Source organism: Vanrija albida, assembly GCF_041260175.1.
Source record: "Vanrija albida strain AlHP1 chromosome Unknown contig_6, whole genome shotgun sequence".
In the NCBI taxonomy this organism is placed as follows: Eukaryota; Fungi; Basidiomycota; class Tremellomycetes; order Trichosporonales; family Trichosporonaceae; genus Vanrija; species Vanrija albida.
In genome coordinates, this window is record NW_027191425.1 from 1,137,526 (window position 1) to 1,162,893 (window position 25,368).

Below are 25,368 nucleotides of genomic sequence, written 5' to 3' on the forward strand. Positions count from 1 at the left end.
ACCATGGCCACGCCCATCCAGAACATCTACTACGAGCGGGTACGCCCCCCTCCCACCCCCCGCTGACACCCAGAAAACGGCGACCGCGCGCGCGTGCTACATCTGCCACCGGCCGACGCAGACGGTGCTCGCGACGCTCAAGGCCGAGGACTACCTGTACACGTGTGACGGGCACCTGGGGGATGTGTGAGTGGGCCTGGGGGCTCGGGGTGTAGTTGGGCCGCGGCTGACCCCTCAGCGGATTGTACGTCCCCCACCACCAGCAACACTGACCGCAGCGCGACGGCGCTCGCTTCCCCCGCACCAGGCCCGAGCGCAGACGACATCCGCAAAGTCGTGGCCGAGTACGGCGCGCGCGAGGCGCGCAAGGCCGAGAAGAAGGACGGGGAGGACAAGGACAAGGACAAGGACAAGGCGTCGGCCTTCTCGCTCGGCGGGATCGCGAGCGGCATCGCTGGCGGGGTGGGCGCCGTCGCGAGCGGGGTCGGCAGCGCTGTGGGGCTTACGGGCGGGGACGAAAAGGACGAGGCCAAGGCGCCCACGCCGCCCATTACCGCCAATATCCCGTCGAGCTCGGCCCCGTCGCACAAGAAGTACGCGCTCCACCGCTCCATCTTCGAGGCGCGCCGCGCAGACTTGATACGCAAGCAGCAGACGGCGAGGGCGAAGGAGGTGTCGAAGGGTGAGTCGGGGGCCGAGCTCACTGACCGAACCCAGGCCTGCCCCAGGTCCCGCGCGGGTCGTTCTAGAGCACAGTGTACCTTGCTCCGTGATAGTGCATGCTTGTGTGATATTGTACAATGCCATTAATGATTATCTACTGCGATTCCTTGGTGCTGACGACTGCCTCGGGCTCGGGCAGCTCCAGCTTTGCGATGATGGCTTCCAGCGCCTTGTTGCCGCCCAAGGCGGCGAGCTCCTCCCGCAGCTGAGAGAGTAGCTGCGCGAGCACGCCGCGCGTGTACTCGAACGACTTTGTGTGGTCGCGCAGGTACTCGACCGTGTGCGCCTTGAGGCTGTGGGACGTCGTCTTCTTCTGGAGCACGTCTGGTAGGTCAGCGATGGCCCAGGTTCTGTCTACCTACTCAAGATTTGCCGGTTGCTAGTGTCTGCACGGATGCCGTGCACGACGGGGAAGCTGAACTTGCCCTCGGTCAAGTCCTCGCAGTAGCCCTTGCGCGACTTGTACTGTGGCGTCAGCCCTGTTTGTCAACGGATATGCTCAGCGCACCTCGCCCGATTCCAGGTTCATGTAGTCGTCGCGTATTTGGAACCAGATGGAGATGAGGTTGACGAGGGGGACGTAGTCGCTGTGGTGTTAGCTACCCCTCACTCGGCCAACACATACACAGTGGACTTGGACCGCGCCATCATGAGCTTGACGGCGATGCGGAACAGGCCGCCGGTTTCTGAACGTCAGTTGGAGTCAAGAAGCTAGCTGCTTCGCCAACTCACTCCCGAGCACCATCTGGACGTACTCCTCCTCGGTCGGGCACGTCAAGCTGTCGCGGTAGAAGAGCTCCATGCCCTGCCCACGGTGGAGGTTGAGCAGTTCCTCTGGCGAGTTAGTCTTGCCAACGCTCCTCAACTCACCATTCACCATCGCCGTCACGTCCACATTCGTGATGTTCTTCCCCGAGGTGCCCTCCTTGAGCGACAGCAGCTCCTGGAACGCGAGGAAGTAGACGTAATTTGCCGTGTTGATCGTCTGGGGCACGCCGTAGACCTTGTGCGCGACGGGCACGCCACGGCGGAGCTCCGAGTCGTCCTCAACGTCGTCGACCCTGTGGTGTGAGCACGACTATAGCAGGCGAGCTGGCAGAGTGTGGATGACACAGCTCAGAGCCTCGACTACTCACAACAAACTCGCATTGTGCAGCATGCGCACAATCTTGCGGATCACATCGAGGTCGTCCTCGGGCACCTCGAGCCACAGGTTGAACGCATCGATGAGGTGGGATCGGACCTCCTTGCCTGGGATCCCGCAGAGGTAGTCGTATGGTTCGAGGAGGACCTGGGGGTTAGTGTGGTCAAGGATGTGGGGGCGTCAGTCGCAGCGCTGTGGCTCTGTGTCGTCGAGAAGGCGACGAGCTCTGCCGAATCGCCATCCAAGTCGCGGGAACATCCCTCCAGCATACACAGCACTGGAGTTGGCCTGGAGTCGGCCTGGAGCTCGCCGACCAGCCCTCAGCCTCCCAGCTCTCCGTCTTCCCTCCACCTCCCCTGCCCAAAGGCTCCAGACAGGCCTCCACCGACTGACCACCCAGCCCACCGCACTCACCTGCTCCTGCTTCTCTGTCCACACCGAGTCCTTTGACTCGCGCTTGAACTGTGCGCGCAGATTCGAGTAGTCCATGCTGTGGGAGTGGGTGGCGACAAGAGCAATGTCGTCGACGCGATGGCCGCAGACAGACACGCACACGACGCGGCGGGCGTGGGCGGTGGAGGCGATGTGGGCGGTGATGCCGGTGGCACGTGACCTTCCGCGCGGATGCCGCGTGGGAGTTAGGCACGCGTGTTTCAGACCCAGGCCAACGTGCCGTCACCCGCGCCTAGCGCCAGCTCTCGCCTTCCGTCGGACATTTTGCTTCCGCTGGGCCCCGCACTCGTGCATCGGCAGTTGTCGCAGTTGGAGGAATTGGGTGGCCAGTCGCGCGCGCGCGTCATTGACCCGCGGCCCAACGGCCGAAGTGGCCATCGCCAGTCGCCTAGCATTGCCAGCGACAACGACGCACCCGACTCCGACCCCGAACACCGCTGCTGCCTAAGTGCACCCGACACAGCAGCGAGCACGAGGGAGCGAGGGAGAGAGCGACTTTTGCCTGTTTTCGCTTTGCGGATCGGCGCGTCGCGGGCGGGCAGGTGGGCGGGCGCGTGGGCGGGCGGACTGACTCGCGCACGGCTCGGGTGTGTGTGCATGCTGACGGACAGTCAGTGCCCAAGCGACGCCCATGGCCGTCTGCCGGGTGGGTGGGCAGAGTATAGCCGCCGCCACCGAGCGCCGCCGCAGCGCCACTGTTGGGCCGTGGCGCAGGTGGTTCTGGGCCGCGCCAGAATGAATTAGTGCCCAAGACACCGGACAAGGCGGAAAGTGCAGCGCAAGCTAAGCGGGCCGACTGGGCCGCTCGCTCTTGGCAGGCCCATTTCGTGGCTGCCACCGCTGTCGCTTAGGCAAAGGAGATTCCGATGCATGAGGCTGGGCGCTCCGGTTGGCTGGCTGGTCGGAGTGGAAATGGCTGCTGCTGCACGGCGGGCCCCGAGTGAGTGAGCGACGACGGCGTGGCCCCGAGAATCGGAGCAGCTGAAATCGGCGAACGACGGTCGGAGTGTCTCGTGGGTGTATTGGGCGGTCGGTCAATGACGGCCGTTGCAAAGCTGCCTGCCCCGGCCGCCGCCGCCGCCAGCGCCCAGCCAGCCAGCACATGCCAGAGATAACGACCGTCGATCGGAGCAGCAGCGCCATGGCATGCATCGCTACAACAATCGTCGACGCGTCTTGCAGCATTCACAACTCGCTCAACCACACACATACATAGCACCAGGCAATCACATACCCAGCACCTCGTCCGCCCCCCGACCTAGCAGTCACCGGCACTGCTCCCCACGGCATCACCGCCCGCCCCCCCACCCCACCCCCCAATGCCCCCTCCCACCGCCGCCATGCTCGAAGCTGCCGCCCAGTGGCCGTGGCTCAACCTCTCTGCCAGCGCCATCCCCGACATTCTCGAGTGCCGAGCCGCCCAGCAGCAGCGCGCATGCACGGCGACCGGCGCCGGAGCGGCCCCCCTGCACACGCCCGTCTCCTCCTTCCCTAGTTCTCCGAGCGCGGTGGCAACTGCCGTGCCCGCGGCGGCGCCGTGCAACCCCGCAGCAGCACGACCCACTCTGTCGTCTCTACCCACTGCCCCCATCCCCCCCATCCCGGCCGACGCCGCGCGCCAGCGCCTGTACCTCCAGCAGCTGGTGCGCGCGGCGTACGCGGCGACGCTGAAAACCAACACCGGAACGGCCCTCACCCAGAGCCTCGGCGAGTCGGCGTCCAAGCTCGAGGCGTTTGCAGCCGCGCTCCGGGCCCAGGACTGCATGCAGCGCGCAAAGATGGACCGCATCCGCGACTGGGCACGAGGTGAGTAGCCTGCTTGCGTGCTTGCTGCGTGTTTGGGCCGTGAGTTGCCGTCGCTGCTGCACGTGTCGAACGGCGTGTTGGGTGCAGGTTTGCACCAACACCGATAGGGGATAGGAAATAGCTCAGGTTGCGGAATGACCGCGGCCGCCCATTTCCGTCAACATCGCCCCAAGCAGCTGCAGCGGCAGACACGGTTCTTTGCGGCAGTTGCTGGAATTGCCTGCCCACTGCCCACTGCGCTCTGCCCACATGCATGTGCCTCAGCTGACCGTGTTCCAGATGTTGCAGCTGCGACTACCGCTGCTGGAACCGAGGTGACACCCACAGCGTCGCACTTCGGCGTCGTCGGTGGCAGCCGCAGCGTGGCAAACACCGAAGGCACAGACTCGGAAAAACGCACCCTGGCAGAGGCCATCTCCGAACCGTGTACGACTGGAAGCCGAACCGTGCAACTGCAGCAGCGGCAACAGCAGCATCATGCACTAGGCGCGCTTGCTGCCTTCGCCGCCGCAGTCGCCAAGCACCCCCACCACGCGGTCGACCACGCTGCGTCGACTGGCGAGAGCGGTCGCGACCAACTTAAAAACTTGCTCGCTCGGCGGCTTCAGGCGGCAGGTTCCGCTGCCCCACCCGCCGGACCCACCATCCCGCAGTGTCCAGCCAACGGAATGGCTCGTCGACTTCCCCACTGCCAGCCCCGCGGCTCAGACTCTCTAACGCCGCAACACGACCGCCCTGACTGCCGAGGAGGCGGCATTGAGGACCCTGGCGTCGGCGCTTGCACCTGGGCTTGCATTGGCCCCTGCCCTTGCCCGCGACAGATGTCACTTATGCCTACTGGTACGCCAGTTCCTGAAGCAGATCAACCGCGACAGCCACGGCAATCTAGCCCTACCCCTCGTGTTATAAGGACTCGGGTGAGCGTGACTTGTTGGTCGCCCTCCATCGACACTGCGACGGTTGTCACCCCCCCGCCTCACCACCACAACTTTTCCTCAACTTCTACCACCACCACCACAATGGAGAACTACTACCCCGCCGCGACGCCGCTCGACCTCGCCTCGTTTGCCAAGAAGCGCAGGCGGCGCGCCGACTCGATGCCGTCGACGCCGCGCGAGCGCGAGTTCAAGACGCTCAAGACGCTCAAGGACGAGAACGCCAGCGGGCTCTCGCGCTCAAACAGCACGCGCGCCCGCCTCCTCTCCCCCGTCCAGGCATACCCCTCGCCCCAGGCCAGCCCCGTGCTCGAGGGCAACGCGCTCGGCCTGTCGGGCGTCCAGCCCGGCGACGACGGCGAGCCGCGCTTCGGACTGGGCCTCCTCTCGCCCTCGGCATGAGGCGCGACCGACGGGAAGGGACGCAGACGCAAACGCACTAGCGTGGCGATCATCAACCACCACCGCCATCAAGCAAAATTAAAAATTAGATGGGACCTGCGAATGGCGGCGCAAGCCAACCCAAGCCAACGTACGCCTCCCAAGCCATCAAGCCGGCGTCCATCGACGCCCGCGCCGCCACCACAGCCACATCCACCACCACCCATTGCAAGTCACCACCCCACGGACGGCGGCGCCTGTGCACGCCTCTGCCTGTGTCAACGCCAACGACAACGCCACCCTATAGAGACACTTGGCATTTCCTGTATTTTATCGGCATTATCCCCCGGGCCACCACGACCTTTTTCTCTTCCTCTGTATCCATTCCCAGCGCGTCGTACAATACGCGTCCTCATCACACCCATACCATAGACAATCAATGCATCAGTCTCGTACTCGACCCACAAACTTTGCACGTGCACGCACATTCGTCTGCCATGCGCACAGCGTCACGCACATTGATCTTCTGCCTAAAGTGTGCATATACAGGTATGATTGGTAGCGGTTAATCTCTAGAATAGCTAGACCCACTCTTGGCCAGGGTCAGTGCCGGCCTTCATGACGACACACGACCTGTATGAACCGCAAATCCACCCTCACACACGTAAAACAGACCCTGCTCGACGCCCCATTCCAACGCCTCCTCGACTGCCCATTCGCCAGCGCGCTCCCACCGCCCGGCCTGGCCCCAGGCCCGCAGTCGTCGAGTGAGGCACTCGACATTGATTCCTGCGCTACGCCGAGGGTCGTCACGGGACAGAAACATTGAACTGGTTAATTTCAGTCGGTAGGCTCGCTCGGCCTCCAAAAGGGGCAGCACGAGTGGGCACACGAGCTCCGGCGGGAGGGGCAGGTACCCAGTCGTCGTATCCGTTCCGATGCACGAGGATGGTGACAGCAGCGGAGTGAGCTGCACCTGAACGAGCCCGCCCTCGGAAGCCGCCTCTCGCAGCGCCCATTCTGTTAGCCGCCGCAGCTTGTGCTCGACCTCGTGCCCCGTCAGGCGCCAGTGATCTGCGCGGAGTCCGCGAGCGAGGCGGTCGTTGACGACGCGTTCGTCTCTTGCTGTCGAGGCGTTGGCCTTGGCTCGCTGCCGTCGGAGTCGCTCTTCGCGTCGTGCGCACGCCTCGGCCACTTTTGACCCAAGGACCCGCAACCTCTCGACATCCATCAGGGCCTCAACGGTAAACGGTTCCAGCAATATCTCGGAGCCAAACGCGTCATTGTCGCTGCCGTCGCTTTCATCATCGTCCAGCCAGGGACTGGACGCCGACATTGGGGCGAAGTTGTGCCGATTCCGTCGCAAGACTTCGCGTTCTCCTCGAGATCGGAAAGTTGATTGCCTCGAAGCTTTAGGGGTCGCTTCGAGACAAACGACATCGTCGTCACTGTCCGGTGTGGTACATCGAGGTGACCCGTTCAAACTCCATGGTCTTGCTCCGCTCCGGTTATGGCTTGGGGCGAGCGCATCTCGCTTGCCGTCATCCCCTGGAGGCTTGGCCGCATGTCGATATTCTGGGAAGAGCGCCGCGAGTGCCGGCACGACTTGCCCCGGTGGGGTAGGTGACAGCCTCAAGATCCTGACCGTCTCGCGCAAGACATGGTCCATGAGGTATCGTTTGAACGTTGTTTCGGTGAGGAGCGATGATTTCAGGTTGGCTGGATCGGTAAGGTTCGGCTCTGGCGCGTAGTACTCGTCGTCGTAGATATCACTGGACGGTATGCTGGAGAGGGTCGACTTGGCGGGTGACGCCTGTGTTGAGTGGGCTGTTGGGCGGGGCGGCGTCTTGGCCGAGGGGGAAGGCATGGAGAAGGGCTGCGAGTAGAGGGTCTCGTGGAGGCCCACAACCCTCGCGGCATGCCGGAACTGCTCGTCGGGGTCGACCACATCTAGGCGGGTGTCAGCGCTTCCTCCAACGCGAACGCACTCAACGACCCCGAGCCCGACGCCTCGTCGACAAACACCTGCCGCACCCACTCCTCCCTACCGGCTCCACGGCGGCGCGCCCACTCGTCCACACGGCCGACGACGCGGAGGGTGTCGCCGACACGGATATCGGGGCGCTGGGACGTGGGGGCCGCCGGGGTGTTGCGCGCCGCGGCCTCAGCCGCCGCTGCTGCCACAGCGGCCTTGCGCATTGCCTTGCGGTCTTTCGCCGTTAAGAAGGTCGAGTTGGTGTTCGTCACTGGCGGTGCCACCTGTGCTTTGGGCGCCTTGGCCTCGGCTTTGGCGAGCCGCACCACGACCTGGAGCACGTGCACGCCGTCTCCGTCGTCCACTGCCGTCAGCAGAGCCAAGCTACAGGACCCACGCGTAACCGTCATTGACGCGTCCTTGTGGTCGACTCCCGCGACCCAGCCGACAAGCTCGACGACCTTGCAGGGAAAGTGGTTGAGGAGGAAGACGTCTGGAGGTTAGCGGGTGCGGTGGACAGGGTGACACCCACCCCGTGATGTCCTTGAAACGCCCGCTCCCTCCTCGCGCAAGTTCTGCAGCTCATACACGTCGCTCACAAAGCATGCGGCGACGGCCTGCGGGCGGTGGACCCAGCTCTGGAGGGCGGCGAGCGGCGGCAGCGTGCTGAGGCGCACCGCCGAGGTCGAGGCGTAGCTGCTCATTGGGCTTGCGGGGCCAGTGCCTCTGGTTTTCGCAACGTCGCTGGCCCCGGAGCCGCCGTGTTATTGTTATTGTTGTTGATGTGAGAAGCGTGATGGACTGTTGTTGTTGTTGTTGCTTGACCTTCATGACGCCGGCCTCGAGCGGAAGCAAAATGTTCATTCGGCATCTCGTCCAGTCAACCGGCATGCGAATGAAGGATAATCTCGGAGCAGCAACCTCCACACAGACAGACACTGTCCTCCCACGACAATGTCGAGACCACAGTCGTTCCTCTCGGCGCTGCGCTCGGCCCTCCCACGGCGGCCACTCGGCGCGTCCCCCTCGGCGTTTGCGCGCGCTCGCGCCGGCGGCCCCAGCGCCAACCCGACGCGCAACTCATCGACAGTCACCAACAACTCGCTCCGGTCGACGCTGCTCCGCCCCATCACGGTCGTGCTGCTCATCGCGCCCCTCCTCACGGGATACCTCGGCGTGTGGCAGGTGCAGCGGCTGAAATGGAAGGTCGCGCTCATCGAGGAGGTCGACCGCAACCTCGCCAAGGACCCGATCGTGCTCCCCGGCAAGATCAAGTGGGTGCGCGTGTCGTCTCCGGCGCTGACATAAGCCTCGGCGCGCTCCCAGACTTTGCGTTCCGCCGCGTGCTCATCAAGGGCAAGATGGCCGGCCCGCCCATCCTCCAGGGCCCGCAGACGCGCGACGGCGTCCCGGGCTTCCACCTGATCCTGCCGTTCGACCGCTCGGCCGCTGGCGGCTCCACGATCCTCCTCAACCGCGGGTTCATCAAGACGGCTGAGGGCGAGGCGATCCGCCGTGGCGCCCACGTCCCGGGCCTTGGGCCGGACAACGGGCCGTCGGACGAGGTCATTGTCGAGGGCATGCTCACAAAGGCCGACCCGAACGCAAAGTCGTACTTTACGCCGGATAACAAGCCCGAGAAGGGCGAGTGGTACTGGAAGGACGTGCCGGCGATGGCGGAGGCCGTGGGGGGTGAGGCGAGGGATGTGCAGCCGATTCTGATTGACGCGATTGATCGTGAGTGCTGCGAGCTGGCGAGGGGTGGGGGGAGGGGTGGGGGGAGGGGCGGGTTAGACGCGGGAAGTGTCCGCGGCACGGTGGCGACGGCCAGTGGTCTGATCGCTGGCTCGGTCGTCGCTGCACTGCCCTCCCCCGGTAGGCCTCAGCACGCCGCTAACATCCCAGGCGAGTCGACGCCCACGTCCGTCCTCCTCGCGCAGGGCGAGCCGGTCGGCCGCGCGCCCGTCATCGAGCTGCGCAACCAGCACCTGACCTACGCTATCACCTGGTAAGTGGCAGCCCCGCTCGCCTGTCTCTGTACGCTAACCCCCAGGTTCTCGCTCTGCGCGGCGACGTCGGCCATGCTCGCCATGGTCATCTACTCTGGGCGCACGAAGAAGATGCCGCGGCGGAGCGCGTTCGGAGAGAACGTGCAGCGGCGGCAGTAGGGGGCGACGCATATCACATAGGCATTGCATGCACTTCTCACAGAAGGGGCGGGGAGAGGAGCAGAGCAGAGGAGTGTTGTTGCATGCAGCATGCACCAGAGTCGAAAGTCTGTCGGCCGTGGGTTGGGCTATTTGGCCTTTGTAATGGCCTAATGGCCGGTCAAACGCGCCGCGCGCCACGTTTTCCGCCAGCCAGGGCAAGTCAACGGTCCACAGCCACGCCGGCCACGCCGCCTCCGCGTCAACTACACTTTGTTGCCGAACAACTCTCAGCATCCACCCTCAACCAACATGGCTCCCCCGGCCGATGCGACCTCGGTGCTCGATGCGCAGTGAGTCGGCTGACAGTAGACCGTGCAGTGCAGTACAGCTGACCCCCGCAGGAAGCGCGTGCGTGTGGCCTCTCGTCCGGCTCTGTGCTTGCTGACCCCACCCAGGCCCCAGCAGACCTCCAGGCCGTGGCCGACTTCCTGCGCGGCAAGAACGGGCCCAAGGTCCGCCGCGGCGTGCTGAACGGCAAGCGTGTGGATTACTTCAAGGGTGGGTGGGGTGGCGGTGTCGCTGTGCGGCTCGAGGGAACGCACGCTGACACGCCCCAGGCAAGACGGCCGTCCGCACCCTCCTCGGGCCGGCGTACGCCAAGCTCAAGAAGGTGCCGGCTGTGACGACCGAGGAGGAGGCGGCCGCGCTGATTACCCGGCTGCTGCCTTTGTGAGTGTGGGGGTTGCTGTGGGGAGGGCGGGCGTGGTTGCGCTGGCGGGCCTAGCTCGACGGTCGTGCCGCTCGCCGCCCCACCCCCGCCTCACCGCGCTGCGCTCCGTTCGGCGCTGACCCCCAGCGCATTCTTCCTCCGCGTCGACCGCCCGGCAATGGACCCGCCGCCGCCGTCGGGCAGCCCAAAGGTGCTGCAGCTCGCGCCGCAGCAGAGCTTTGACGCCGCGCAGCAGTACGCGTGGTTCTACGACGGCAACCCGCTGTGGAGCATGGTCGGCTCGGCCGCCATGGTGCTCGTCATGCTCGCGGGCGTCATGTTCCCCCTCTGGCCCAACACGCTGCGCGTTGGCGTGTGGTATCTGTCGGTTGGGGCGCTCGGCCTCATCGGCGCGTTCATCGTGCTGGCGATTATCCGCCTCATCTTCTGGTGCATTACCAAGATCTTTATGGCCAAGGCGATTTGGATGTTCCCGAACCTGTTTGAGGACGTGGGCTTTGTGAGTCGCGAGCGCGAGCGAGCCTGCGTAGCAGGCGAGCGGCCGTCCTTGGGCCGCATTGCCTCCCAACCCTTCCCCCACCCGCTAACCCCCCAGGTCGACTCGTTCATCCCCCTCTGGGCGTGGGACGAGCCCAAGAAGAAGAAGCTCCGCAAGGTTGGCGAGAAGCGGTCGAAGAAGGACAAGGCGCCGGCGGCTGCGGCTGCTGGGGCTGTGGCCCCGGCCCCCGCCGCCGCCGCCCCCGCTACCCCCGCGCCTGCGCCCACGCCCGCCGCCGCGTCCACCGGCGCGTCGACGGCCACGGCCCCGCGCCACCGCCAGGCCGCGACGGTCGAGGAGGCCGAGGAGGACGAGTAGGCGTGAGCGAGTGGAGGGGCACGCGCGAGGCGTGCTCGACGACGCGGCGGACTGCGCTCCGCCGCCAGACGCTCTGCGTCGCACATGTGCATACATCACTATGAATGGCCGTTGGTCGATGGGGTGTGGGTGGGGGGGGGGGGGGGGTACTGGCTGTGGGAGTGGCCAACTGACTGTGGTTGAGGCGAACGTCCTGCCGGATACGGCCCTACCAGCGTGCTCCAGCTGTGCGCTACCAACTGTGCTGCATCGAATGCTCTGTATATCGCTCGTGTAAAGTCGCCCACCTCCACCATCTGCCTCACAGCGTGCCCTCTACCTCCAGTCCCCCACCGCCCGTCCTCGTTGCGCTCGGTCGGCCGGCGCACTACACAACGCCAAACTGCTGCCTCAGCGCCAGCACCGAGTTGCGCTGGTCCGGATCCAGCGCGCCAATCTGCTCGGGCGTGAGCTGGAGCACCTGGATGAGCGTGTTCCTCTCGTTCTCGGGCAGCTTTGCGAGCTCTGCCTGCGCGGCGGGCGGGAGCGGGGGCGGGCCCGCGGGCTGGGGCGGGGGCGCGGCGTAGCCGTAGCCGGGCGGCGGGGTGGCGTAGGCAGCGCTCGGGGGCGGCCGGAAGGGCGGGTACGCTGCTGGCGGCGGCTGGGCCGGGAAGGGCGGGTACGCTGCCGGCGGGGCGTGGGCCGCCGCTGCGGCCGCCGGCGGGCCGGGCACGATGCGCTGGAGCACGCTGTCGTCGACGACTTTGAGCAGCAGCATGGCCTGGAAGAGGGCGTACGTCAGCTGCGGCTGCGACGTGAGCAGCTCGCGCGCCTTGTCGGGCTGCGTCGTGATGAGGGTCTGGGGCGTCAGCGCGTCCTGTCCGCGAGCGCGGCCCACCTTCATGCCCGCCATGACCTCCTGCAGCTCGCCGGGCTGGAGCCGGCCCAGCGTCTCGGAGATGGCGTCGGTCGCCTTCTGCCCCGGCAGGGGGTCGGTCCCGGGCGGGATGCTGAGCGCTGCGGCGCCGGCAGGCGCACGCGGGGGCGGCGAGTCGCGCCCTCCAAAGCCGCCAGGCCTGGCCCCGAAACCGCCCCCGCCACCGCCGCGGGGAGGCCCGCCGCGCCGCGGCCCGTCGTCGGTGCTCAGCTCGATGCGGACGGGGCGGGAGTTGATCGGCACCTCTTGCAGGTTGCGCACGGCGGACAGGGCCGTGGCTTCGTCTAGCGCGTCAGCTGGGCAACATGGGCGCACACACCGTAGTACTGCACAAAGGCGTACCCCTTCGACTTGCCGCTCACGGGGTCGAACTTGATCCTGCGGGCGTGTGTTAGCGCGCGAGTCGAGCCAGCAAGGCGTGGCCGAGGCGTGGCCGCTTACTCGACATTGTGCACGGGCCCGACCTCGGAGAAGACGCCGGCAATCTGCTCCTCGGACACGTCGCTGCTGTTAGGGGGGCACGCGGGCGGGACGTACTAGGGGATGTTGGCGACTGCGGGGTTAGCGGGGGGGGAAGGGGGGGAAGACGACGCACCGAAGACTGTTCTTGAGGATCCTGGTGGCATTGTGGCGTGGGCTGGTCTGCGGTGGGGTGCTGCTCGCTCCGTCGTGCTCGATGCTTGTGCTGATGCGTTGGACAACGTCGAGACTGACTGCTCGCCGTCACAATACTCGCCGTCATGGTCGCCGGTCGAAAGAGTTCAGTGATAGCTCGCCACGTGCGCGGCTTATCCGCTCCCCCACGTAGCCATCGCGCACTTGGCATCACCAAGCTCGACGCGCACGACCACAACACCTGCACGCGCCGACAACAACATGTACGTCTGCACAAGCCTGCGGCCTACGGCCTACGGCCTCCCCTGCCCCACCATGCTGCTAATCCATACAACCATTGAATGTATCTATGCTCGTCGGTCTGCTGAATGCTCTCCTGCGAATGCTCCTGCGCCCAAGCTGAATGTTCAATGCCGTGTCGCCGTGTCGTGCCGCCCCTCCCGCACCTCAGATCGGGCTCGGCGCCCGCGCCCCGACACCGCCGCCGCCCCCACCCCGACGCGGTGGTCGGCGGCGCTCAGCACTGTGGACGCCGCCCCGTTCCTTCTCCTCGCCGTCCTGCACAAGCGCAAGGCCCATGCTGCGGCGCTTGGACGCGCGTCCGCCGCCACCACGCACAGGTGTCGACGGCGCACTGTCGCTCATCTCGGTGTCAACAATGGGCCGCTTGGACCCGATCGGGCCCGTCTGCGCTGGTCCAGATGCCGGGGGCAGCTCGAGCGTCGGGATCGTGTACGCTGGCGGGATCGAAAAGTTGAACGACGATGTCGGGGCCGACGACGACGACGCGCTGCTGCTCGGCACGCGGCTCATGTTGCGCAGCAGGCGGGTGGGGGCGATCGCGCGCCCGACGCCCGACGGCGAGCTGATGGGCGACGACGAGGGCGGCGCGAGCGGCACGTCGGGCTGTGTGCGCTCGAGGTGCGATGGCGCGATGGGCCGGCGCGACGAGCCCGCCGACGAGCTAGCACCAGCGCCCTCGTCCGCGTCCATGGCGTTGGCGTCGGTGCGCAGCGACGATTCGCCGCGCGCAAAGCCCCGTGGCCGGGCATCAGGAACTGGCGCGGACGCTGGGCGCTGGTGCGTGGTCTGCGCGGCCGCGAACTGGCGCTGGTGCTGTGGCTGGGGCGCGGCGAGCGACTGCGAGCGGGCGGCAGCAGCAGCAGCGGCCGCGGCGCTGGTCGATGGCTTCTCGGCCTCGTCTTCGTCTGCGGCGAACGCCACCATCGCAGCCTGGGCGGTCAGAAGCAGAAGCGGGGGCGACGGGCACGCGACTCACCTGCCTGGCCTCGCTCCAGTCCATGAGGCGGGCGAGTGCGTCGGCCGCGTCTGCGCCGGCGCCGATGTCCGACTGGAGCTTGGAGAGGACGTCGGAGCTGGGGCATTGCGTTAGCGATGGCGCGTAGCCGAGCACGGCGGGGCTAGGCCAACTCACAGAGCTGCAGAGTATCCGACCTGGTACGCTTGCTACACTGTCAGCTCGGTCGCCGCACGCACGCACCTTTGTCGACGCCAGCGACGCCTTGTACAGCGTCGTGATGCTCAGCGCGGCGGCTGGGAGGGTCAGCGGGACGCGCGGGGAAGCCAGCGCGACAGTCGCGAGGCAGACGCACCTCGAAACTTGCCACCCATGTCACGCTCGGCGTCTGCCAGCCCGGGCGGGAGGGAAGAATTTAGCGCAGAGAGGTCCATGGTGGGGGTGGACGGAGCGTGGTTGTGCAGCTGCAGTTGGTATCGTCGAGTGTGGTGTACAGGCTACGCGGTGGAGAGGCGAGTGCGAAGAGGTGTGAGAGGTGTGAGGTGCGAGTTGACGATGTTGCACCCGTCCTAGCAAGTGGCCACTGGTTGTGTCAAAGGAACGAAAATGAGCAAGTGGCCCCAAGTTGACGTGCGACTCGGACGGAATCAAGGGACGATTAGACTCGACTAACCACGGAATCAAATACAAATGCGTCATAATGCCCTAATGACCATTTGACGACTGACGACGGCCGGTTGTGCTGGACCGGCTCCCTCGCCAGCCTCTCTCTGTGCCACCACCACCCTCATCTGCAGACCATACATGAGCCGTGGAACACTCCAGGCAAAGTACAACAGGCTATAGGCATTTTCTCCCATCGCGTCAAACTACCAGCGCTTGTCGGGGCTGTCCCACTTGGCGTACAGCGCCTGGACATCAGCCACATCGTCCTTGGAGCCGAGGAAGACGGGGCAGCGGCCGTGAATGTTCTTGGGAATGACATCGAGGATGCGCTGCGAGCCAGTAATGGCAGCGCCACCAGCCTGCTCGGTGAGGAAGGCCATGGGGAAGGCCTCGTAGAGCATGCGGAGCTTGCCGTCCTTGCTCTTCTTGTCGTCGGGGTAGCCAAAGATGCCGCCGTACAGGAGGGTGCGGTGGACGTCGGCGACCATCGAGCCAATGTAACGCGCCGAGTAGGGCTTGTTGTTGGCCGGGAACTTGATGCTGTTCAGGTAGTCGATGGTGGGCGGGTAGAAGTGGAGCGAGTTGCCCTCGTTGAACGAGTAGATCTTGCCGCGGTCGGGGATGCGGATGTCGGGGTGGGTGAGGATGAACTCGCCGAGCGACTCGTCGAGCGTAAAGCCGTCGACGCCGTTGCCCGTGGTGAGGACGAGGTTGCACGACGAGCCGTACATGGTGTAGCCGGCCGCGACCATCTCCTTGCCGGGGCGGAGAACGTCCGAGATGCCGCCGGTCGAGCCCTCCTGGATCTTGTAGACGCCGAAGATGGTGCCGACGTTGACACCGGCGTCAATGTTGGACGAGCCGTCGAGGGGGTCGAAGACGCAGGCGCTGGGGGGTTAGCGGGGGCCGTGGCACTGGGATCGGCGTGGGCGGGGGTTGGGCTGGGGCTCGGCTGCGCTGGATCCGCCAAAAGGACACGAGGCGGGCTGGGGCGAGACACGGTCTCACGGCCAACCAGCCTCCTCCCCCCTCCCCCCACCTCCCTCGCCTCACGCTACTCACTAAGTCCCCTTGCTGCCCTTGACGATAATAGCGTCGTCAATCTCCTCCGAGACCATGACGCCGACCTTGCCCGAGGCGGACAGCGCGTTGACCATGATGTCGTTGGACAGCACGTCGAGCTTCTTCTGGTCCTCGCCCTGGACGTTGGACGCGCCGGCCAGGCCGACGAGGTTGATCAGGCGCGCCTTGCGGACGTTGGACGCGATGTACTTGGACGTGACCTAGCGAGCGTCAGCGCGAGTTTGGTGGGGGGAGGGGGGGAGGGCGACGAGCGCAAGCGCACAGGTCCGGGTGCTCGGCCAGCTGGCCTGACTCGCACCAGCACACGACCCGCTGGCAGCCTCGCCGCGGCCTCGCTCTGCCCGCCCAGCCGTCCCACTCACCTGGATGCCCATGAGCAGCAGCGTCAGATCACCCGTGGCCTTCTCGCCGAGCGCGAGCTGCTGGCTCAGGATGTGGCGCGTGAGCGTCACGAGGTCGGTGGGGGGGGCTTCAAAGTCCATGGGCATTGTGTGTGGTGGGGAGGGGAGTATGGATGAGAGTGAGGGATGAATGCAACGGCAAATGATTATGTACAGAGGCAGAAGAAGCCGCGAGGATGCCGTGTGCCGTGCCCCAGTGGCCGGGCTGTACAACTACGCACTGCCTGCACTACCGGGTCGGTTAGGTGTCATCCTCGCTCGAGCTGACAGACGCGGCGGCGGCGCGGAGCTCCTTCCCACCTGACAATGCCATCATCCTCCCCTCGGCCCTCCCCACGCGCCGCCCGCCGCCCCGGCCCGTCGGGTGTTTGCATTGCCCTGGCCGGCCCAGCGACACCCGGCAGTTTCCGGAGCGGCTCGACTGGGACCGTAGGCCCGGGACGGCCGCACTCGGAATTACTCGGGTGGGGGGTCACCCAAGGTGGGGACTCCGGTAATCTGGGGAAACCCGCAAGCCACCTCGTCGGCCACGCAATGCCTATCTATGCATGCAAATAAGATCACAGTGCTACCTTGTGATGACTGCCCCGTTGAATGGAGACGGCAGCTGCTAGTTGAATGAGAGGTGCCCGGTCGGGTCATGCTATGTTGTGCTTCTAGCCGTCGTCGCGTCGTGGAATGCGACAAGGCGGCTCGGTCTCCCTCCCCCTCCCTCCCCTCCTCCCTCCTGCCCCGCATCGCGCTTACGCGCCAAGCGCCTCGCCCACCTTGACCTGGTCTCCAGGCTTCACGTTGAACTGGAACGACTTGGGCGCCTCAAACACGAGCACAATCGTCGAGCCAAGCTTGAAGCCACCCATCTCCTCTCCAGGCAGCAGGGGCTGGCCCTGGAGCACCGACGCCGACGAGTAGACCGCCTCGGTGAACGTGTTGGCAGGGTGCGTCGGCTTGGCCGTGTTGGTGCGCAGCGTCTTGTCAAAGTTGACAATGATGGACCCGACGTTGGTCGCGCCGACAGGAACCATTGAGAAGAAGCCCTCCTTCCAGCGGCCGAGCAGCGCAACACGCTCGTTGAGCACGAACAGGTTGCGCAACCGGTTGGCCACGTATGGCGAGACGGAGAAAAGGTCGCCGGTGAAGTGGCGGCGGCGCTCGACAACCCACGCACAAGGCGAGTGGAAGCGGTGGTAGTCGCCCGGCGCGAGGTAGATGACAATGAAGCAGAGCTTGTGGTCCCTCCTCACGTGGCCGATCTCGGTCGACGAGTCGGTCGCGCGGCCCAGCGCGCCCATGCCGAGACGGGCAGCGACGTGAGCGTCGTGCTGGAAGTCGGTGGCCTTCTCAACGGATGCGTCATGCTCGCCCGTCGCAGTGTGCTTGTGCGTCTCCGTCTCCGTGTCGTCCTCCCTCATTTCGGCGGCGCTGTCCTTGCCCATGAGCGACGAGAGCGAGTAGGGAATGTCGTTGATGTTTGCAAAGTTCTCGTCGTCGACAACGTGCGTCTGCGCGCCACCGACCGTCGGCGACGCCTTCTGTCGGTCGATTTGCAAGGCCTCGCCGACCGCCTCCTCCTCGGTGCCCAACAAAGCCTCGAGCGAGTATGTCATGCCCTTGACCTGTTCGACCTTCTCGCCGACAATCGTACCACAGTGCAGAACGCGGCCATCAGAAGGCGAGACGAGGGGCGCATCGGCGATCGGGCGGACTCCGGGCTTGAGCTCGCGATAGAAGAATTGTCCAAGAGACTCGTACGACGTCAGATCTTCTGGCGTAAACTCGTTCATGTTGCAGCCAAAGATCCAGCCGTAGAGCTTGAACCCATAAGGTCGGAACCACACTGGGAGCACGAGCGAGTTGAGGTATCCCCACAGCCGCGACATGCTCCGTAGCGGTAGCGCGCCGAGAATGCGAACCTGTAGCTGTTAGCACACTCGCTGGCATACATCAGCCACACCCACCTGCCATGGACCGTCGGGACCGGCGACAACTGCGCCGCCCTCACGCTGCTTGACTACCTCTGGCTCCCCACCCAACAACTGCTTCCTGTACTGGACTGCGACGAGAACGAGCGCACCGAGAGCAATGGGGATAGGGAACCATTTGGTAGGCGTAGACCATGCGCGGTTAAGTTTGGCTGGTCGTCAGTGTGTGTGTTTGCGATGTGGGTTGCGGGTTTGGGCACCACGTACCCCGGAATGACTGCTTGTGCTCCTTGGCGTTGTCGCCCTTTGTTCCGACCTTGTCTCCCTCTGCAGCGGCGGCCGAGCCGTCGTTCTTGACCTTTGGGTCTTTGGTTGGGGGGCGGGCCGAGGACGAGTTGAAGCGGAAGCGGAGGGGGGCGGTGAGCATGGACGGGGACGGGCGGCGAAGGGACAACATGTGGTTCGTCGTTGTCGTGGTCGTCGTCGTCGTGGTGCTGGTGCGAGAGTGGTAGAGGCGGAGTGATGCTGGTGTTGATGACGCGTAATAATGTGCCGGGAGGTGGCCCACGCACCGCGCTCGGGGCATGGGCACCAGGAGACGGCGGACGGTGGCTACCGCTGCCGCGTTGCGCGGCAACGACACGTTCATGATAGCCGTGGGGATGGGGGTGGGGGGGTGGGGGATGTGGTCGTGCCAGATGCTGATGCGACGGCGAAGGAGAAGCAAGAGCTCGGAGATGAGAAGGATGTGCGATGAGGCGTGGTGGTTCGGCAGCAGCGCAGGCAGGCCGGAGTGATTGGCTGAGTGGGGCGGGGCGGAGGAAGGCAAGGACTTTTTCCTGGGCTGACAGAGACGCGCGTGACCACCGAGGCCACTTTGGCTGGCCGTGCCTGACACCGACCGACTGGCGCGCCCGGCGCGGCGGCAACAGGCGGCGGCAAATGGCCAAGTCGTCCAAAGTTGACCTCATCGACGCCAGTTGTTGTTGTCGACCTCTACTGCAGCAACGACTTTGAACGACGACGACACGGGCAGCACGACAGACGACAACAGGCTCGCGACGCAACGACGACGACGACAGCGCACATCCCCACGCCCACCTCCCTCCCTCCCCCACTCCTTATGCCAGCACGTCCAAATCCAGCCACCATCACCACCTTCCTCCAGCAGTGCTACCCCTTCCCTCCACCAGACCCAGTAAGCCAGCGCGCAGAGCCCCGAGCCCCACTAACCCCCTAGTCCTGGGTATCCGAATGCATCGACGCGTTAATAGAAGACGGGCAGGAGGCCACGCGCGAGGCCGTGCAAGAGCAGTACATCCATGCCGACCTCGGCGTCAGCTCGCTCCCAGCAGGGAATGACGCCATCCCCGGCCCCGACGCGATTGACGCGGCGCACGGCAAGACGCTGTTCCCCCGCGGCCTCCTGGTCCAGGTGCACAGCGTGGCCGAGATGGGCGCGTCGGCGTTCCAGCTCCAGACGGCGCTCGACGCGCGCCGCGACGTGCTGTCGGGCGCGTCGCGCATCCGCCGCATGGACGACGAGGAAGACGTCGAGGACGGAAAGGTGCCCCCTTACCCACGCCACATGCTCAGCCTCGAGGTCAGCGACGGGCGCACGCTCATGCGCGCGATAGAGTACCGCTCGCTGCCGAGGCTAGGGCTGGGGGATACCAAGCTGGGGTGCAAGGTGGGTGCGTGGGTGTGGACGGCGCTGACGGCCAGCTCCTCGTCAAGAATGTGCGCTGTTTACGCGGAACCCGTGAGTTGTATAGGTCTTCATGAGTCAACTGACAGCCAGTCCTCCTTGCGCCAGACAACACGACGGTAGTAGGCGGCATTGTCGACGCGCTGGAAGAGCACCAGGCGGCCAACTTTGTTGCCGGTCTGGAGCAGCGGTTGGAGTAGGTTCCAGGTGCTTGTTAGGCCTGCTGACACACGCAGAGCAGCAAGGGGAAGCCGGACGACGAACGCACCACAGCGGCGGCGCACCATGCCGCTCAACTCTCTGCCCGCGGGTGCACCTGCCCAAGCTCCGCCGAGGCGGGCTGCAGCCGCAACGGCCGCGCGGGCGAACTCGTCGCCACGCAGTGCTGCTGCTGCACGCGCAGCGCGCCTCGCGGCCATCCGCGCCGCCCAGCAGGAGGACGAGCTTGCCGCTTCCGGCGTGGTGGTGGTAGACGACAACGACAGTGGCGACGAGTACAAGTACAAGGGGACGGAAAGCCACACGACCCCGCGACGAGCGACACGTGCTTCTACGCGCGCTTCCCAAGTCGAGGTTATCGAGATTTCAGACTAACTTTGCGTGCTCGCTCGCGCGCTGTTCGATTTGCTTTGCGCTGCGGGCGGGCCGTCGCCCCTCGGCGCGGTACGACCCCCCACTTGCTCTCACATGTCAACATTTCACCAGACGCCCAGCCATTCATTTCAATATCTTGCCGGCGGCAATGATTTCCAGCTATTTCGGCAGCAAGCCAAACGACATCGGCAGCGCTCCGATTTCAATACACCCAAGGCACATCGCACCTGCCGGTGGATAATTTTCCCCGGGTGAACGAAGGCGCTTTTGCAAACAACCACAACGGCCATCCTTTGGCGGTAAAGGCCCACTAGAACACGAATAGCGCGCGCTCGCTACGCGCCCGCGCACCCTGTAGATATCATGCATGTTGTACACCCCTCGCTAGTGGTTGCCGATCACGGCTGATGCGCGCGCGTGCCGAGACCCGGCCGTGTGGAGCGTGCGTCATAGGCTTCGAGCCGATTTCCACGTTTCCACCCGACCCACCCACCATCAATGACAGTTTTCTGAGCCGTTTCCTGAACCGCTCCACGCATTTCCAAGGCAGCCAATGCCCAAAAGTCAAAGGCGAGCGTCGGGCGCTGCCAGATAACGATAGATAACGGGTGGGGGAGGTTTAGTGGCCGATGTGGAGGAGCAAACGCGCCGTTGCCTGACGTTGCCTCTGCTCAGTTGGGCATCCGCCAGATTCGACTCGATACATGAGTCCCCAAAAGGTACAAAACATCGTACAACAACACTCGCGAGTCCACTACTCAATCTTGCCACCGAAACCCTGGACAAGACCGAGGACAAGCGCGCGCTTGATGGTCATGCCCTCCTTGTACCGGCACACGATCCAGTTGCCCTGTCCGCGACTTGCGGCGGCGCGCACGACGAGCTCGGCGGCCATGCGGCCCGTGTTGATGCGGTTCTCGCCGTCGGCCTCGCCTCCGGGGTCGAGCGTGGCCTTGAGCGAGCGCCACGCGTCCTCGAGCAGCATCTGCTCGGGGTCGTCGGAGGGCGCAGAGTTGGGGTGCGACCCGCCGAACGGGCACGCAAACGACTGGCACAGGCGGGTGGCAAAGATGAGCAGGCCCGGGTCGTTGACGACGTGCGAGTCGGACAGGTGGCAGCAGGCCTTGAGGCGGGTGAGGAGATCTGGCTGGGTCGTCGAGGACGAGGCTGCAGCCGACGCCGCCGCAGCAGCCGCGGCCGAGGGCGGCGAGAGCGGCGATGGCTTCTCGTTGACGGCGGGGGTGAGCCCGGGTGTAGGCTGCTGGCCTTGGTTGTTGCCGTCACTGCCGCTCGGTGCGTCAAACATGTTGAAGATGGGGAACGAGTTGGCGCCCGTGTTCTTAAAGTCGAGGTTTCCGGCATTGTAGTCAAAGTGGGGCTCGGGCGAGATGGGGAGCTGGAACGGAGTGGGCAAGTTGAACGAGTACGGTGCGGGCAGGTCTCCGGGCGACGAGAACAGGGGAATGGTGCTGGCCGTGCCGGCGATACCAGCGGCGCTAGCCACAGCCTGGGCGAGGGACGCGCCGACGCCTCCACCGCCACCGCTGGCACTGGTGGAGCGGGGGTTGCCACCGCTGACGCTGGGCGAATGGCTCGATCCCTCGTCCTCAGAGTCGGTGACATCTTCCAACTTGCGGGCGGGGAGACCACGGGCGCGGCGCTCGCGCTCCCTTGCCTCCTTGCGTGCGCGGACGCGCTCGCTCATGGGCACGCCGCCATCCTTGAGCGACTTGCCGCGGCCGGTGGGGCCCGAGCCAATCTTGCCACGGTCGGCCTCTGGCAGCGACAGGAGTGCGCGCAGCTGGTTGTTCTCTCCTTCGAGGATCATGATGCGCTCCTCGAGCGCGGCAAGGTGCTCGGCACGGCGCAGGCGGAATGCGCGCTGCACCTCGCGGGCGCGCGACGGCGGGAGCTGGTCATTTGGCTTGCGACCGCGGGGTTCGTGTCGGTCCTAGACAAGGTGTAAGACAAGGTCAAGTCACGTGGTGTGCCAAGTGGACAGGGATGTGGTGGGGACGGCGGTGTTTGTTTGGGCGGGAGGTGGGCGCGGGTCTAGCCGCCAGCGCAGCAGCGCCCAACGAGTGGCGAGGGCATGGACACTGGTCGCGACGACGCGTGCAGTGTTGCGGGGTAGTGTGTGGGGATGGGTGGATGTGAGTGGGGGAGGGGAGATGGTTGGTAGTGTTGAGTGCGTAGTGTTATGGTCTGGACGCGCGGACACTGGCCGGGGTATGCGATGGGATGGACCGGGGGGAGAAGGGAGGGGGGAGTGCGGGCGGCGGGGGGCGGGGAAACCAGAGTCTAACGGCTACTCACCTTCTGGGGTTGCTGTGATGGCGTAGTGGCCGACGTCGCAGCCGTTTGCGATGCCGAGTCGGCGTCCATTGTCGCGTTATCTCTCTGAGTGTGAGGATTGGGGTGGGGTGGGGGTGGTGTGGAATGGTTGGTTGTCAATGCCTTGGTCGTGGGTGAGCAACGCAACGCAGCGAGTGTTGCACATTCGTCGGCGTCAACCACTGCAATTGCCACTCGTTCAACCCGGCACCCCGCAAGAAAACGCAAAACCCGCAAACGCCGGCGCGTGGCGTGCCTGGGTCATTAGGTTTGTCCTAATGACCCGTGCCTGACGTCCTAATGAAAGGCGCCGAGCCCTTCCAAATCCCCGGGGCCAAACAAAACACGAAAACAATCCGACGAGCGGAGGCCTATTATGTGAAAAGTGCCACTGGCACCCCCGACATACTGGCGCGCAAAGTGTGCGATACAGCGACTTCTGCCAAATACCACTGATTCCTTGAAATAAAGGCGTGCTGATGGGTGTGACTAGTCGTAATTAGTCGGCGGCGGCATCGTTGGCTGCTGCTGATAACGGCGACCGCCAGTGTTTGCCATTACCAAGGCAAGGGTGGCCCACTGTGCTGGCAGCATGTTATCACTTTTGCAGCGTGTTATCACTTTTGATGATATCACAGAGGGCGGGGCGGGGCGAGGGTGGGGGAGCGAGCCGCGAGCCGCTCGGCTTTGCGTGAGCAACATGGAGCAGCGCTCTGCTTGTCGAAAGGAGGTTGCTCATCGTCGAGCACCGTCACGCCCCGCTCGAGCCCGCGATCCCCGCGCGCGATCAAAACCACCGCCGTCGCCACCACCACCATTGAGCCCGAGCATGACCACGACTGACGCGATACGGTCCGCGCGGTGCGCGATGCTCGTTGCGTGCGCAGCACAGCACAAGAAACAACCTCGGCACGCATTGTTGGCACTGGTTGGCACGCACTGCGCAGATTGGTTTAACCCCAGCCAGTGCATTATCATATCATGCGGCGAGTGCCAGCGCCATATCACAATAATCTGGAAATCGATAATCAGCTAGCGGGGGCCACGTGAGCGCGTCATGCGTCGCCGCCGAGCGTGCCGGATTGAGTCGATCTCGGGCACAACCCCTCGAATCCCGCTGGCTGCCGGCGTGATTGCCACTGTGTCGACACGGAGCGCACTTATCAGTCCGCTCGGCGCCTGATTTGACCTGCAGCGCTTGTTGGCGATGGGCAGTCGCTAGCTCCTGGCTGGCCTGGCTCGGGGCACGCCCGCGTCTCCGTGCTGGCTGCGTCGGCACCTCCGTGTCGGAAAGTGAGCGCACTCCCCCCCGCCCGTCCTCCGCCGTGTGATAACTTGGCGCTCAGCGCCGCCTTGGATATTGTATGGTGACGTCGCCATGATATCCCGAGCTGGGCAGTTCAATAAGATCTGGGAAAGATTTGGCTGAGCTGGAACTGGAACCGACAACTGGTACGCGCTTGGCATGACGCGGTGGGCGTGCGTGGCTTTGCGCGGCGCGCGAGGCGCGGGCGGCGGCTCACGGCGCTCGCGGTGGCTCTTGGTTGAGACTGCGCACTTGGCGATTGATTTTCAATACAACCAGCAAGAGAAAAGGGGCAAAAGCCGAATACAAGTCACGTGACTCGTCTCGGGTGCTCCGTGGCACTGGTGGCACAATACAAATCAAGCTGCATGGGCATCACAAGACGAGGTGCGACTCTGCTCCACACTTCAACCAACGCTACGGTCTATGTGCACACTGATGACGGGGGCGATAGTGCGTGTAGTGCGGGACCGGCCTCGTCTGCGTCTGTATTGTTCAGTGTGGAGCCCGTTGGCTGAACCGTTGGTTGAACCGCGCGTTGGTTGAACCGCGCGTTGGTTGAACGGCGAGGCGGTTGGCGCAACTCACATGGCCAGGCAGCGAACTTTAGCGCACCCACTATCGATGAGGACGAATGCGGGTGCTCCGCAGCGACATCTGCAATGGTCAGTGGAGCGCGTTGGTTGAGCCGCGTAGGCGGCGGTTGGTTGAACTCACGAGCCAGTTGTGTGCACATGCAACGGGGGCAGACGCCCCATCTGCAACGGTCGGCGGCGCCGAGGCAGTTGGATAAACTCGCCACGACTTGCATGTGCACAAGCCATGTGCACACACTACCGATCAGGACGAATGCCGCTGGGGTGTCAGTGGAGCGCGTTGGTTGAACCGCCTAGGCAGTCGTTGGTTGAACTCACGAGCCAGTTGTGTGCACACCCGACCGAGGACGAATGTGGGTAGCGCGAGGCGGCGTCTGCGACGGTCGGCGGTGCCGAGGCGGTTGGAAAAGCTGGCCACTACCTGCGTGTGCACACACCATGTGCACACGCTAGCGAGAAGGACGAATGCGGATGGGGTGTGAGTGGAGCGCGTTGGTTGAACCGTCGAGGCAGTCGTTGGTCGAACTCACACACGAGGCAGTTGGTTGAACTTGCGTGTGCACATACGGCCGGGGCGACGAAGCAGTTGGATAAACTCACCACCGCTCACATCTGTGCACATAGTCCCATGTGCACACACTATGTGCACACATAGGACGAATGCGGCTGTGGTGTCAGTGGAGCCCGTTGGTTGAAGGACGGTTCGTAGAACTCACGACTGTGGCGGCTGTTGGTTGAACTCGGATCGGCAATGGGACGCGGCTTTGACGGCAATGTCGGAGGCTCTGCGAACGGAGAAGGGGAGAGAAGGGAAGT

At 64.8% G+C, this 25,368-nt stretch overlaps 14 protein-coding genes across 14 annotated transcripts; 6 read left to right on the top strand and 8 right to left on the bottom strand.

The window, feature by feature from the left end:
• Nucleotides 1-3: 3 nt before the first annotated feature.
• Q8F55_007797 (uncharacterized protein) lies at nucleotides 4-749 on the top strand (the record flags this gene model as incomplete). The annotated part of the gene is made up of 5 exons (XM_069356217.1): nucleotides 4-39; nucleotides 74-186; nucleotides 239-244; nucleotides 279-682; nucleotides 718-749. The coding sequence occupies 5 exons, from the start codon at nucleotides 4-6 to the stop codon at nucleotides 747-749; spliced, it is 591 nt and encodes a 196-aa protein (XP_069206058.1).
• Nucleotides 750-817: 68 nt separating this feature from the next.
• On the bottom strand, nucleotides 818-2,356 carry Q8F55_007798 (uncharacterized protein; the record flags this gene model as incomplete). Its single annotated transcript, XM_069356218.1, has 8 exons — nucleotides 818-1,047; nucleotides 1,086-1,188; nucleotides 1,232-1,310; nucleotides 1,349-1,409; nucleotides 1,456-1,557; nucleotides 1,594-1,784; nucleotides 1,860-2,014; nucleotides 2,282-2,356. The coding sequence occupies 8 exons, from the start codon at nucleotides 2,354-2,356 to the stop codon at nucleotides 818-820; spliced, it is 996 nt and encodes a 331-aa protein (XP_069206059.1).
• A 1,283-nt stretch (nucleotides 2,357-3,639) lies between these two features.
• On the top strand, nucleotides 3,640-4,843 carry Q8F55_007799 (uncharacterized protein; the record flags this gene model as incomplete). The annotated part of the gene is made up of 3 exons (XM_069356219.1): nucleotides 3,640-4,126; nucleotides 4,406-4,550; nucleotides 4,780-4,843. The coding sequence occupies 3 exons, from the start codon at nucleotides 3,640-3,642 to the stop codon at nucleotides 4,841-4,843; spliced, it is 696 nt and encodes a 231-aa protein (XP_069206060.1).
• A 302-nt stretch (nucleotides 4,844-5,145) lies between these two features.
• On the top strand, nucleotides 5,146-5,463 carry Q8F55_007800 (uncharacterized protein; the record flags this gene model as incomplete). The annotated part of the gene is made up of 1 exon (XM_069356220.1): nucleotides 5,146-5,463. The coding sequence occupies one exon, from the start codon at nucleotides 5,146-5,148 to the stop codon at nucleotides 5,461-5,463; it is 318 nt and encodes a 105-aa protein (XP_069206061.1).
• Nucleotides 5,464-6,058: 595 nt separating this feature from the next.
• Q8F55_007801 (uncharacterized protein) lies at nucleotides 6,059-6,778 on the bottom strand (the record flags this gene model as incomplete). Its single annotated transcript, XM_069356221.1, has 1 exon — nucleotides 6,059-6,778. The coding sequence occupies one exon, from the start codon at nucleotides 6,776-6,778 to the stop codon at nucleotides 6,059-6,061; it is 720 nt and encodes a 239-aa protein (XP_069206062.1).
• A 143-nt stretch (nucleotides 6,779-6,921) lies between these two features.
• Q8F55_007802 (uncharacterized protein) lies at nucleotides 6,922-8,121 on the bottom strand (the record flags this gene model as incomplete). The annotated part of the gene is made up of 5 exons (XM_069356222.1): nucleotides 6,922-7,017; nucleotides 7,088-7,392; nucleotides 7,431-7,781; nucleotides 7,815-7,910; nucleotides 7,950-8,121. 5 exons carry the CDS (start codon nucleotides 8,119-8,121, stop codon nucleotides 6,922-6,924), a joined length of 1,020 nt encoding a protein of 339 aa, XP_069206063.1.
• A 250-nt stretch (nucleotides 8,122-8,371) lies between these two features.
• Nucleotides 8,372-9,585, top strand: SHY1 (surf-like protein; the record flags this gene model as incomplete). Its single annotated transcript, XM_069356223.1, has 4 exons — nucleotides 8,372-8,691; nucleotides 8,727-9,154; nucleotides 9,323-9,425; nucleotides 9,471-9,585. The coding sequence occupies 4 exons, from the start codon at nucleotides 8,372-8,374 to the stop codon at nucleotides 9,583-9,585; spliced, it is 966 nt and encodes a 321-aa protein (XP_069206064.1).
• Nucleotides 9,586-9,876: 291 nt separating this feature from the next.
• SEC62 (Translocation protein S62) lies at nucleotides 9,877-11,153 on the top strand (the record flags this gene model as incomplete). Its single annotated transcript, XM_069356224.1, has 6 exons — nucleotides 9,877-9,917; nucleotides 9,969-9,975; nucleotides 10,023-10,125; nucleotides 10,185-10,296; nucleotides 10,424-10,796; nucleotides 10,893-11,153. 6 exons carry the CDS (start codon nucleotides 9,877-9,879, stop codon nucleotides 11,151-11,153), a joined length of 897 nt encoding a protein of 298 aa, XP_069206065.1.
• A 367-nt stretch (nucleotides 11,154-11,520) lies between these two features.
• CSTF2T (Cleavage stimulation factor subunit 2 tau) lies at nucleotides 11,521-12,695 on the bottom strand (the record flags this gene model as incomplete). The annotated part of the gene is made up of 5 exons (XM_069356225.1): nucleotides 11,521-11,991; nucleotides 12,031-12,353; nucleotides 12,389-12,447; nucleotides 12,511-12,576; nucleotides 12,661-12,695. The coding sequence occupies 5 exons, from the start codon at nucleotides 12,693-12,695 to the stop codon at nucleotides 11,521-11,523; spliced, it is 954 nt and encodes a 317-aa protein (XP_069206066.1).
• Nucleotides 12,696-13,131: 436 nt separating this feature from the next.
• On the bottom strand, nucleotides 13,132-14,376 carry Q8F55_007806 (uncharacterized protein; the record flags this gene model as incomplete). Its single annotated transcript, XM_069356226.1, has 5 exons — nucleotides 13,132-13,917; nucleotides 13,964-14,060; nucleotides 14,120-14,151; nucleotides 14,186-14,238; nucleotides 14,298-14,376. The coding sequence occupies 5 exons, from the start codon at nucleotides 14,374-14,376 to the stop codon at nucleotides 13,132-13,134; spliced, it is 1,047 nt and encodes a 348-aa protein (XP_069206067.1).
• Nucleotides 14,377-14,811: 435 nt separating this feature from the next.
• On the bottom strand, nucleotides 14,812-16,179 carry FBP1 (Fructose-1,6-bisphosphatase; the record flags this gene model as incomplete). The annotated part of the gene is made up of 3 exons (XM_069356227.1): nucleotides 14,812-15,496; nucleotides 15,671-15,891; nucleotides 16,054-16,179. 3 exons carry the CDS (start codon nucleotides 16,177-16,179, stop codon nucleotides 14,812-14,814), a joined length of 1,032 nt encoding a protein of 343 aa, XP_069206068.1.
• A 656-nt stretch (nucleotides 16,180-16,835) lies between these two features.
• Nucleotides 16,836-18,441, bottom strand: PSD1 (phosphatidylserine decarboxylase 1; the record flags this gene model as incomplete). The annotated part of the gene is made up of 3 exons (XM_069356228.1): nucleotides 16,836-18,005; nucleotides 18,051-18,226; nucleotides 18,282-18,441. The coding sequence occupies 3 exons, from the start codon at nucleotides 18,439-18,441 to the stop codon at nucleotides 16,836-16,838; spliced, it is 1,506 nt and encodes a 501-aa protein (XP_069206069.1).
• Nucleotides 18,442-19,137: 696 nt separating this feature from the next.
• Q8F55_007809 (uncharacterized protein) lies at nucleotides 19,138-19,922 on the top strand (the record flags this gene model as incomplete). The annotated part of the gene is made up of 4 exons (XM_069356229.1): nucleotides 19,138-19,212; nucleotides 19,255-19,704; nucleotides 19,740-19,776; nucleotides 19,816-19,922. 4 exons carry the CDS (start codon nucleotides 19,138-19,140, stop codon nucleotides 19,920-19,922), a joined length of 669 nt encoding a protein of 222 aa, XP_069206070.1.
• Nucleotides 19,923-21,070: 1,148 nt separating this feature from the next.
• Nucleotides 21,071-22,701, bottom strand: Q8F55_007810 (uncharacterized protein; the record flags this gene model as incomplete). Its single annotated transcript, XM_069356230.1, has 2 exons — nucleotides 21,071-22,267; nucleotides 22,633-22,701. 2 exons carry the CDS (start codon nucleotides 22,699-22,701, stop codon nucleotides 21,071-21,073), a joined length of 1,266 nt encoding a protein of 421 aa, XP_069206071.1.
• Between the last annotated feature and the right edge of the window lie 2,667 nt (nucleotides 22,702-25,368).